General features: G+C 36.5%; 1 protein-coding gene across 3 annotated transcripts in view; it reads right to left on the bottom strand.

Moving 5' to 3' along the window:
- Nucleotides 1-13,088, bottom strand: part of GSTCD (glutathione S-transferase C-terminal domain containing) — a 141,478-nt gene extending 128,390 nt beyond the window's left edge. The window contains exons 1-3 of one of the 3 annotated variants that reach the window (XM_009240235.4): nt 12,953-13,088; nt 3,750-4,196; nt 2,262-2,729 (exon numbers count right to left, since the gene is read on the bottom strand). In XM_009240235.4, coding sequence (XP_009238510.3) covers nt 2,262-2,729; nt 3,750-4,175 — 894 coding nt within the window. In that variant the 5' untranslated portion in view covers nt 4,176-4,196; nt 12,953-13,088. Of the gene's footprint in view, nt 1-2,261; nt 2,730-3,749; nt 4,197-10,928; nt 12,895-12,952 lie in introns of those variants that run through there. The other 2 variants (XM_009240236.4, XM_054554236.2) reach the window with 2 other exon arrangements.
- Between the last annotated feature and the right edge of the window lie 79 nt (nt 13,089-13,167).

Raw genomic sequence — 13,167 nt, 5'->3', positions numbered from 1 at the left:
TTATGAGGTGCTGAGCCATCAGCAGTTAACTTTGTAAAGTAATAAAGTATTTTCTGAAAAGGAAGAGCTTGCAGCAGGTTTATATATAATACCTTAGCCCTTCCATGTTCATCTCTGACAAATTAAAAAAAAAAAAAAAACCTCATCCATTCTACTTGTTATTGTTTTCCATCTTTGGTTTTATTCTGTTTAGCAGAACTGTGTATTTTCCCTAGTTCTTCTAATTTTGACCCTTAGTAATTCAAACCTTGACTTAGTAAAATTGACTCTTACTTTTATGTCCTTGACTTCATTCCTGCGACTAAATATTCTGTCCCTAAATTCAGTTTTACGTTTCTGGTAACTTGAGCTTTATTACGGATGTTGAACTTGATCCTGATTCTGATCATTTGGATGGCCACTCCATTCACCTCAATGTATGTTAATGCTAGCAAAAAGGCTTGCCAACATAACCACTATATGAATTAAAATGACTACTTTATTACCCAAGATGATTTAAAGAAAAAAATATAACAAATATCAAGGGTTTATCAAAGAAAGATGAATTCCTGAAAATATGAGGTGGGCGGATCACAAGGTCAGGAGTTCGAGACCAGTCTGGCCAACATGGTGAAACCCCGTCTCTACTTTAAAAACACAAAAATTAGCCAGGCATGGTGGCATGCATCTGTAATCCCAGCTACTTGGGAGGCTGAGGCAGGAGAATTGCTTTAACCCAGGAAGGAGAGGTTGCAGTGAGCTGAGATTACACCACTGCACTCAGCCTGGGTGACAGAGCGAGACTCCATCTCAAAAAAAAAAAAAAAAATCCAGTAAAAATACAAAGGAACAAAGGAAAATATTTTGAGAATAGTTTATGTATTCAAACAATTTTAATAAATTTCTTCAATAAAGGAATGGATATGCCACTTTCATTCAATTCTGATAAAACTGGAAACACAGTTATCCAAAGAAGTCAAGAAGACAGAATATCAAGTACTTCATAATGTATCAAATGACTGCTGTAATGACTGAACTTGGTAATAGAAGAGAGGGATCGTGGAGAAGAGAATCTAGGAATCATTTGACTAGGAAAAAATTTAAAAATCAATGTCTTCTTCCCACTCAACTCCATGGACTCTATGAAGACATATGACATTTGGCATTTAAAATACCAATCAACATCTAAACAATTCCTGGATCTCTCTCTTTTTATATTGTTTTGGTTGCCAAATTTGGTTCAATTTTGAGGAAAAGAGAAATGTTCTTTAAGAAAATGACAATTGATCAATACTGCCGAGTTTACTTGTGAAGCAAAGCCTTCAAATACATAGATTTTCAATAGTAGTCTCTTCTGTCCATAGAGATACCTGAATTGTTGGTGATGTATAATGAGAATGAAATCTAATATCTGATTCCTTAGTAGGGAAAAGGGGGAAATGCTTCCAAGAGAAAAACCCAAACAAAAGCAAAAAGCAATGCAGCTCTTGAAAACCAATTGGAAGGCTGCAGAGAGCTAAGCTTCCTATGTTCACTCTGGTATTATTTTCACCCTGTTCTTTTTTCCTCCACAGAGGGAATGTGTGTGTGCACACGTGTGTGCATGTGCGAGTGTGTGTATGTAAGACACACACAGAGAGAGAGAGAGAGAGAGAGAGAGAGAGAGAATCTTCCTACTCAGAAAACGTTCTGTCTATTCTCCCCCAGCACATAATAACAGAGCCAGCTACTTTAATCTCAGAGAGAACAGAGAAGCACACAGGTCAGAATAAAATATTTTCAATTTGATAATACCTAAGATTAATTTAAGTGACTAACAATTCATTATAAAATTTAGCTGACAAGATTTTTAGTCGTTGTTTTTTTTAACTGGACCCTCTAACAGTAGACGTCCAATGGATTATCCATTGCGCCACAGAGCCGACTTGGACCTTCTACTATTAGAAAGTAATCACAACAGAAACTTGAAATTAATAATAACAATTGTTAACATTTTAGCAACTTCACATTAAAAGTCATAGTAATTACTAACTTTGATTGAGAGCTTACTATGTGCCAAGCACTGTTCTCCATACTTCACACAAACTTTAATTTGTTCCTTACATTTTTTCTTTTAGATAGGTACTATTATTATCTCCATTTTGCAGATAAGAAAATGGATAAAGATATTAATAACTTTCCTAGCAGCATATTGACGATATTAAGTAAAATAGAAATTCAAACCTAGGCAATTTCATAGACTGAAACTCATAGTAATGTGTACAGTCCAGATGAAACCTTACCAAGAAATGATGGATACAGGGCAGGAGCACAATATCTGCCAGAGTGAAGTAAAGCCCTTCTGCAAACACATGCTCCAGAGGTGGAAGGTCGGAGGCTTTTGCTTTTCTGATGTGAGAAGGCTCTCTGTTGGTAGTAGCTGGTTCTTCCTGTACTGTGAGCTTTGAGAATGCCACTTTCAGTTCCAGACTCTTGGATGAAGAATCCAACTCTTCAGATGTTTCCTGTGTGTGGACCTTGCTCTTTGCCTTTCCCTTAGTAAGGGGAGGCCCAACTCCATCAGCCTTCTGTTGCTTGAGCTTCTGCCTGCGGAGCTTATCATCATTATGCACTCTAACAGGCTCACTAAGCTTTTTCTCTAGCTGTAGTATTTCTACAGGTATAGTAGAGGGCTGGTCAGAAGATTCTCTGAGAAAATTCTCAATAGCCAAAGGGATGGTGAGTTCACATAGCCTGGTCCACTGACTAACCTTCAAAACAAAAACAAAACAAGAAATGAAAGGATTTTTTAATTTCAATATAACTTAAGAAAAAATAACTGTCTTATTGGGAAATAAGTTTTGAGCTCAATCATCCCTGGGCTAGGCTTTTATGTTGTATCAGGAGACACATCACAGTGCTTCAGAAGTAAAAACATTAAGCAAAGGAAGTTTAGCACTCCTGTATTCCCCTTACTAAATAAATCATTACTTCCCAAAGCCTTTACAATATACCTCACCTGTCCTACCCTCCTCCTAGCCCCCACAATAAGCAGGGCTTCCAAAGCATTGCTATTTGAGCTCCTATTTATATGTTAACATTCCATTTAAAAATCAACATAACTAAAATAAAGAAAAAAAAGTTATTTTCTAAAAATGTCTCCAAACTTTATAAATTAAGACTTAAATTCTTATTTTTCAATACTGCACTGAAATATTGGCACACATAAAGGGTATATTAGCCCTTTTACACTGCTGTAAAGGAATAGGTGAGGCTGAGTAATTTATAAAGGAAAGAGGTTTATTTGGCTCATGGTTCTGCAGGCTATACAAGAAGCATCTGCTTCTGATCAGGACCTCAGGAAGCTTTTAGTCATGGTAGAAGGCAAAGGGAGAGCAGGCGTGTCACATGGGGAGAGAGGGTGCGAGACAGAGCAAGGAAGAGGTACCAGGCGCTTTTCAACAGCTAGATCTCTCGTGAACTAATAGAGCAAGAACTCACTCATTACCCCAGTGAGAGCACCAAGCCATTTATGAGGCATCTGCCCCCATGACCCAAACACCTCCTACCAGGTCCCACCTCCAACAACACTGGGGATCACATTTCAACATGAAATTTGGAGGGGATAAATAGTCAAACTATATCAAAGGGCTACTTTATTTCATTGGTTACTGGGGTTTTTAAAAATAAATAAACTTTTATTCCTAATAGGAAGTTAAAATATTAAATGGTCAAGTAATTATGTTATCACTGTGTAGCTTCAAATAACAGAAAAAAGACATTATACTTACTTCAGCACAGGCTTTCAAGCAAGTCTTTTTAAAGCCCAGAAGTTCCAAAAGTTCCTTCTTTAAGGGGTCTGCTTCATAGGATTTCTGGATTATGTGTCTCAATACAACAGCAAGTCCTGCTCTACAAAAATTGTCTGATTGTTCTACTACTGCAGGCAAACAGCAATTCTGGACTATTGGTGGGAGCTCCTGCCTTGAAATAATCTGTATTTCAACATCCTGGATCAGATCATCTCTTAGTAGTGAACTATCTGTACTCACTTCTTTGGTGACAACTAAGCAAATTTTAAAGATTTTACAGTCACAGTAAGATAACAGAAATAAAGTTACAGATGTATGAAGAGGAAAGATGCATCCTTTTGTTTGGTGAGAAAAGTCCAGGTACAGGTATTCTTCTTCTGTAAGACTTTTCTTTATGGCTTTCATTTTCTTCTTTCATTGGGTCACCTAAAGTATAAATTGAAGTGATTATGGTCTTAGAATATAATCATTTAGAAGCTAAAATAAAAGATGAATGTTTCAAAAGCCTGTTCTAGAAATCAGTAAAAATTTGCAGTAGATAACAATGCTATAAGGTTTCTGAAGACAGACTGACTGACTTCCAAAAGAAAAAAATTCCACCCTGTGCAATTAACTAGCATTAGAGGAAATTTTACACCCAGCTCCTTTAAAATGAGCAAACCCCAGTGCTTTGCAATAGAGCCCTCCCAATCAAGTACTTTGGGGTCTCACTATAGGTGAGAACAGGAGATAAATAGAAGGGGAAATAAATTAACCAAAAATACTGAGAGCTGTCTGGGGATAATATCCTTGAGAAGTTTTGACAGTGCTGGTCCTTCCATACTGCTTCTTTTTTATGACCCTACAAAATAATAGGGAGGGGATATTCGTTCTTTCAGGAGAAGTGGATTCTCCTCAAGTAAGTGATAACTGCTGAGTGCTGAATCATAATACAAAAATATTTAAATTTCCCCATAACATGGATACTGATAGCTGAGATATCTTAAAGTTAACATGTCCAAAATCCAGTTCCTAATTCTCTCCCACCCCTCAAACCTGCTTCTTATGTGTCTTCCCATCTCAGGTTACACCATTCTTTTCCTTCACACCCCCATAACCAAACCCTCCAAGGTCTTCCCATCCTCCTTAGAGAAAAGCCAAAGTTTCTGCAACAGCCTACAAAAATCTCCTTGATCTAATCCTCCTTTATGTCTCTGAGTTTGTCTCATTAACTCTCTTCATTGCTCACTGCTCCAGCCAAAGCAGATTGTTATTCTCTAAAACAGCCATCTCCAACATTCTTGGCACCACGGATCAGTTTCATGAAAGACAATTTTTCCACGGGAGGTTGGTGAAGGGATGGAGATGGTTTCCGGATGAAACTGTTTCACCTCAGATAATCAGGCATTAGATTCTCATAAGGAGCGTGCAACCTAGATCCCTCCTGCATGCAGTTAAGAGGGTTGGAGCTCCTATGAGAATCTGATGCCGCTGCTGATCTGACAAGAGGCGCCATTCAGGCAGTAATGCTGGCTCACCTGCCACTCACCTCCCACTTTGAGGTGGGGTTCCTAACAGGCCACAGATGGATACTAGCCCTGGGCCCAGGGGTTGGGGACCCTTGCTAAAACACTAGGTACATTCCCACATCAGGGCCTTTGCACTTGGTGTTTCCAGTACCTAGAACACTTCCTCACTTCTTTCAGGTATTTATTTATTCAATGGCAACTTCTTACTGAGATCTTCCCTGACTACTCAATTTAAATCACAAACCCCAATCCCCACGCTCCCTGAAGAAAACCTATTTCCATCTATGTTTTTTCTCCATAGCGCTTATTGCTATGGTGATATACTATATTTTATTATTTGTCTCCTCCAACTAGAATGTTCCATGAGTAAAAATTTTTTGTTCACTGCTTTATAGGCTTATTATATATATAAGCAAGCAGTATTTGACAAATGAAAGCAGAGACAGATATACACACTGGTTAAAGATGCAAACACACACAGTCTTGCGGTCAGATTCTCCATGGCTATTTTCAAGTCATATTCCTTAAGGTTTTTATCAATTGTCCTGTCTTTTTATGTTTATACATTTCCCGGGTCAAAAATTCCCAATGTTCTAATCCATAAATCACAATTCCAAAACTGACACTAGATGGCACTCTTTAAAAGCATTCACCATGGAAATATGTACCAGAAACATGACATATTAGAAGGAAAATTACTTTAAAAGCTTTTAAAAAGTACACATGCACCTCTTGTCTTTTAAGTGTATTCAAAATGTTAGTGTACACTTAATTTTAGAAAACCTTCATCATACTAAATTTTCTTTAGTATTTTAAATTCCTTTTTTAAAAAAATCTGAAACAAGACCTAAACACATTAAGCTTCTTAGTTCTTCATTTTTTAAAATTAAACAACTTATAATCCATTGTAAAAAATAAATATAGTTAGTAAAGTATTATCTTGGAAAGTTTCTTAATAATACAAGTGATCACTACTGCTTTATTTCATATTTCTTCTATTAAAATATAACAGATACATACCATGATTTGTTACTTCTTAAAAGATTATCTGGGGGAAAATTACTTTATATACTGTAAAAGCAACAACTTTTTAACTTACAGATGCCATTTTCTCCCTGAGCTTATTTTTTTAAAATTTTTGTCACTGAGAGATAATTTTAAAACAAAAAGTATTTATTAAAGATCAAAGTTTACAGGGTTTTTTTTATAAAGCTGAATAGAGCTCTGGAAATATTTTCATTATTAATATAACACCTTTATGCTACAAGTCCTTAAAAACAGTCAAACAAAGTGAGATCTGTAACAACACTAGGGCAAAAAGGACCAACCACACTTTCCAGGAATTAAGTTTTTTTGAGGAGTTTGCTCTGGACTCACTCTCCTGACAGTAGGAGAGTAAAAAGAAGACTGACCCCTAAGTGTTTCAAGAAAGCAGATTTGAAAGAAAACATGAATGATTTCATCATTTGCCCAACAGTCTAAAAAATAGTAATTATGAGGCTCATCCTAACACTTTTTAAAAAACTGGAAACAAAGCCATGCTATTTAATAGCTTTTAAGATATGTAGAAATATTCTTTTTAAAAGTATGCCTATATTTGCCATGTTGCAAGGCACATAAGAATATGAAAATAGGATTTTAGACATATTCTATAAACTCTTCTCACTGTTAGCACTTAATAAAATGCTAAATGTCAGCAAAACAGAATAGCAATAACCTGCCCATGGTGATATCTAAAAATTAATGAGATGCCTGAGAGAAAATGCAACAAAGTACTATTGATTCTTAACGTATTTTTTTTAATATAGATGTTGGTTTTCCCCTGGGAGATTAAAAATGTTACTTAATGATCTTAGAATAAAAAAAAATTACTCTCCTTGAATAATGTCTCCCAATTATGTACTAATGTAATTTTTAAAATAAATATTAAATATTTAGTAAACCTGTACGAATGTGATGTTTTTGGCTTGCACTGTGCCTTTTTAGAGAGTAGAACCGGTATTTGCTCCAAGTATGCAAATATCACAGGCAAAAAAAAAAAAATTCCTTCCTCTTTTTTCTTTTCTAGCTTCAGAATGCCTTAGTTCATTAATTTTCTGTCATGAGCTTTAAGAAGGTAGGTATTATAGAATCAACTTTTGTCTCTAGGGCTTCTGGGGCACAGCTCTTGTTACTCCATATTACATTCCTGCCAAGCACAGAAATAGAGTAATTTACTCTTTCTCAGCTTTGACAGGTGCCACTCTGCAGAGAGGGAGTGAGAAAGTAGCAGACAAAACCACTAACTTCAGGATATTAAATAGAGTGTGCATCTCTTTCCTGGACATGCCAATTTGCTTGGGAATCTTACCGAATGAATAAATAGGTAAAAAGAAAAGATTATGTCTTTGATTTCATTACTCAGGAATGTTCTAATATATTTTTAAATGGTGGAATTAGTCATAGGTTTAATATTTAGGCATTCAGATCTGTTGTTTTTTTTTTTTGCACTTTCATTCTAATGAATATATCTTAGCCTTGATAAAACACAGAGAATGAGAGAGATAAACAGTAAACATATTAAAAACAAGCATACTTCTCCACAGTCCAGAAAAAATAAAGCTTGCAAATTTTGTGATCAAAATTCAAGTCAAGATCTATGGCATTATGTATAACATTATATATTAGATAAATTATATATTATATAATGAAGACCAAAAAGTGCATAACTGCTGCAAATGATTAACCTGTGTTTTGTTTTTTGTTTTTTCAAATAAGTTATCTTTGTGACTACAATTTGATAGGAGCTCAACAAACATTAGGTAAATAAAGTTTTAAATATTACATGCATTTTATTGTCCACCTACTACGTGCTGAGCACACAGAACATGTGCATTACTCTAATGCTCACAATCCTTAAAAGTATTTATTTCCTATAATGGAAATAAGAGATGAGAATTATACATCAGTCGAAAAGTATTAATTAAATTTATAAAAGATCTTATTTAGAGACATTTAAGAATAGGTATTGTTCTAATATAGTAGTACTATTTATAAATAAAATTTCATAAATTGAAGCGATTTTACCAAAGTGAAAATCATCAGATATTATGTTATTCTAAGCAAGTATGCTGGTCTCAGTAATCCTTGATATAAACTTCCATTCCAAAGGCTGGGTTATTTGACAAGTTTCTGCACTGGATTAAATTCTTTGGCAATTCTTTCCTGATTCCTTTCATTGGCTACTCTGCAGATGTCTCAGTGACCAACAGCTCAGTGTTTGCTCTCTTCTCAATCCACACTCCATCCTTCGAATACTGGCTTTCAAACTTTTGAGCATGCCACACAATTAGGTATATATTTTATAATGTAACACAATACACTGAATAAAATGGAAACAAAAATGTCATGAAGCAATACTTATCCTACTATATGGGATAAATCTGATATTTTTTACTCTGTGCTTGTTTTTTTAAATGCTGGTTGTTACTCATTACATTGATTTCCTGACTCATTAATGGGGTACAACTCACAATATGACAGCACCGTTCTGGGTGATCTCCAGCGCCATAGCTTTAAACATGATCTGTCTCTTACATGTATATCCCAGCCATATTTTCTCCCGTAACTCCAGACTCCTATATTCTACTTGACATCTCCATGTGGATGTTTTTCTAAACCTGCTCCCCTTCCCTTCGTGTTCTACTTCCTGGTAAAATGGCAACACCAATCACCCAGATGCTCAGGCCAAAAACTCAAAAGTCCCACTCAACTTCTTTTTTTCTCTCTCTCATACCCTGCCATCTCTACCTTTGAAGTATATGCTAAATCCAACTCCTCAGCACCTCTACCACTACCACCTTAATCTAAGTCATCGCCAGTGCTTACAAGGACTACTGCAAAAGCCTATTAACTATTTTTCTCCACTTTCCATAAAACAGTCCATTCTCCAACAACAGGGTGATCCTTAAAAACATAAATCAGATGTCTCGTGCTCAAAACCATCCAATGGCTCTTCAGCACACTCAGAATAAAATCCAAATTTCCTATTATGGTCTATAGGCCTACTGTGACCCTAGCTATCCCTTTCTTACCTCATCTTTTATCCTTCTTCACTCCCTTCTAGCCACAGTTGTCCTTGCTGTTTTTGGAAGGTGCCAGAAATGCTCCCACTTGAGAATATTTGTACTTGCTATTGCTTTGCCTAGAATGCTTTTCTCCAAGAGATTCACATGGCTTGCTCCCTCATTTCATTGATTTTTCTGCATAAATATTAACTCAGAACAGCCTCCCCTGACTGCCTGAATTGAAAAAGCACTCCCTAGCCTCTTACTTAGCTTCCCTTTTTCTTCATAGCTCTTATCACCTAACACTATAATATCTCCAGTGCTTAATGAACTCAAACTTTAGTTCAAGGAATGAATGTACATATATGAATGTCAGAAATCACTGCCTCAGAGTATTATTAATAACTTTAGTCCTGGTACAACATGAATCTCATTCTTCATGATACCATTCTTTCTTTTCCAAATTAATAACTCTATTTTAAGGACCAACTAAGTATAAATTAAAATGAAGAAATAAGATCACCTTTGTGAGGTGAATTGAGAAAAGTATAAATGAAATCTAACCAAACTCAAAAATAAAGCAAGCACAGAAGTTTTTATGTATACTTATATCCAGGGCAAAGGAACTAAGAATCTTAATTAGATTCCATACATGTGCCTAGCAAGAATATTTATAAAACAAGAATTATAAAGTAATAGATTAGAGCCGAGACTGTTGAGCCAGACTACCTGGGTGCAAATACACTGGTTCTGATTCTTAGTGGCTATGAAAAACTTTTCTGCATATCTGTTTCCTCACTTATATAATAAAATGGAGACAATAATAACTGTACCTACCATGTAGTGTGCTATACAGAACAAAGTTTGTCACATATTAAGTCCTTAAATAAATACTAGCTACTGTTATTTCTTTATAATTTATAACCAAATTCCTTACCAATTGGCACTATTAAAATATGCAAACCTTGATGGACAAAATCCAAATTATGGTTCATATTTTCAAGCTTCTTTCCATGAAAGGTAAAGGATTTATATTGATTGAGAAGTTCTTCCCAACCAAATACTGAAAAAACATATTTGTTACTGAGGCTGAAAGCCAGGGAATCATGAAATGGTAAAATATAAATGTGAAACCCTTAATCCATGTGCATATTAACCTATTGCACAAAATAAGAAGTTCAACACAGTTTATAAGTATGAAAAATCACAAACACTTACTTTTCTTAAAGATTAAAATGTAAACCTGCTTAAATTCTCTCCTACATCATATGTTCAACATTTTGAATTTTATAACTTAGCTTGTGTTTTATGCTTTTCATAAAGCAACAGTATTTGGTTGAAAATTGTACCCTATTTTATTACAATAATATAGATTTAACCAAAACAAAACAAAACAAACTTGCCCCTCAACAGATAGATAGCAGCCAATTACCTTAAATATTTAGGGTCAAAAAAGATAAGAAAAAAACTGAGATTTTTTTCAAGCTCATTAAATACGTAATATGGGATGCAGTTAAGTCCTAGAGAACAAAAGCCAGTGATTAAAATTAGCTGTTTTCTTATCTGGTAAAGAAGTAGGAAAAGTTTTTAAGTGAAAAGCTTACCGTAACCTTAGCCACAAACGAAGTGTGTAATCTTCTCTCTGGAGAATCAGGGAATCATCTGTTGCCATGGAGTCATAATGCCTTCAGCTAAACCCGACCTCATAATTAACAGTGATCGAAAGCGCAAATGGCTAACATGTTACCAAGTATGAAATAAAATTACTGAATTTTCACAGCAAACAATACCTGTGCTTGTTTTAATCTAAATGGTTTAAATATCTGCATTCCAAGTATTCCAATATTCTGCATAACAGAATTCCATAAGCTACATTAAATACCTTAGAATTTAAAAAAAAAAAAAACATACTAGGGAACTGTGTATACTACAGATGTATCAGCTGGCTCTAGAATTTGTTAATTTTGAGGCCTGCTAAATTGTTGCTATTAGAAAGGCTAATTGGATACTCAGTATTTATTCTTTGTTAGAAAAGCTAATTGGATACTCAGTATTTATTTTTATTTAAAAATCACAGATGATGATACAAAAGCTACAAGTAAAACAAGTTTAAAAAAACAAAAACAGGCCGGGCGCAGTGGCTCACACCTGTAATCCCAGCACTTTGGGAAGCCGAGGCGGGCGGATCATTTGAGGTCAGGAGTTTGAGACCAGCCTGGCCAACATGGTGAAACCCCTCCTCGACTGAAAAAAAAAAAAAAAAAAAAGGAGCTGAGTGTGATGGTGGGCGCCTGTAATCCCAACTACTCGGGAGGCTGAGGCAGAGAATTGCTTGAGCCCGGGAGGCGGATGTTGCCATTGCAATCCATCCCCAGGCGACTGAGCAAGACTCCGGCTCAAAAAAAAAAAAAAAACAACTTGATGGGCCCACTACTACAGAAGCTCAAGTTTGAGCTGTGTTTAAATTAAAGCAAAAACACGTAGAAGTGCAAAATACATAAAGTAAGAAATGATGATTCTCAAATCTCATTGACCTTTTCAGTCTTATTTCTGAACTGAGACCTCACAAAACGATACCTTCAGGTGTAATACAAACACAATTTTTAGTAATGAGTATGCTTAAAGCAATCCTCTCAGTGCTGTATGCTCCCCAACAGGCAGTTAAAAAAAAGAAAAAAAAAAAAACACCCGCATAGCTTAATGTTTATTAAACATGACAGTGAATCACTTAGTTATAACAGTTTATTATCATGGATTTAAATGACCATGTTTACATGTTTAAAATTATCACATCACTAGTTCTTGCTAGCTTTTGCATTTTCTCCTGTAAACATTGTTTTTACAGATAAGCTTAGATAAAATAGAAATACACCACCTTCTTTATCAATAATGTAGCACACAATATATTACTAAAGCTGGCATTTTCTTGATATTTAAGAATTTATGACAAGGAATGGGATCCTGGCATTAAGAATAAAGGGGAAAAAAACAAGTCATCTAATCCCAAAACCAGGTAGAAAGTTGGGATGGGAAGTACGTGTATTAGCAAACGTTTTTGAAGCCAAAGCAACTTTCATGCAAATTAAACTTTCTATAGAAGTTAAAAACCGAAGAGATACTGCTGTGATGACAAAACATAAGCAAATGGCCCCAAATGAAGCAAGTCCTTTGGAGTAAATGTTTAGTATTCATATACAACTGCTTTCTGCAATCAGGAAGGGCTGGAATGGAAAACTCAATGCCAAAGAGAGAAGAGAAGCTAGTATGACCCAAGAGGTCTTGAAGTAACACTTAACAGCAAACATCAAACCACCCCAACCAACGCCTCCAACTGGAAGCTGCCCCATTTCTCCATCAGCAGAGGAAGACATGAGGGACTGGCTAGGGGGAAACTGGGAAACGCGTACTACCGAGGAGCCCAGAGCCCTCAACCCGCACCTTCAGCAGGAGTGACCAAAAAGGAATTTGAGGCGGCCCCAGGGCTGGAGAAAAATCAGGACGATGATACCACGCCCTTGTCCTTCCCACCCTTCCCCCGCATCCTCAGCCCTGTAGACCCCCGAAGAAAAGAGCAGTTCTTGGGGGGTCGCGGAGGCTGAGAAGCTGGCGGCCCGAGCGCCCTCTTTACCTGGTCGCAGAGGCGCGGCCAGGCAGGGAGGGTGCGTGAGCGTGTCGGCGACCTGGGCCGCCTGCGCCTTCCCGCCCAGCCCGAGCTGGAATTCCAAGGCTGCCTCTGGGAGCTGCTGCCCGCAGACCACTCGCTTCCACAGGGCCCAGGAGAAAAACGACAGCCAGTTTATCTGGAAAATACTCGCACCGGCCGTCATTCATAATCCGGCGGAC

Source organism: Pongo abelii, chromosome 3, assembly GCF_028885655.2.
Source record: "Pongo abelii isolate AG06213 chromosome 3, NHGRI_mPonAbe1-v2.0_pri, whole genome shotgun sequence".
Lineage (NCBI taxonomy): Eukaryota > Metazoa > Chordata > Mammalia > Primates > Hominidae > Pongo > Pongo abelii.
Note: the sequence above shows the minus strand (reverse complement) of the source record. Positions and strands in the feature narration are given on the sequence as shown.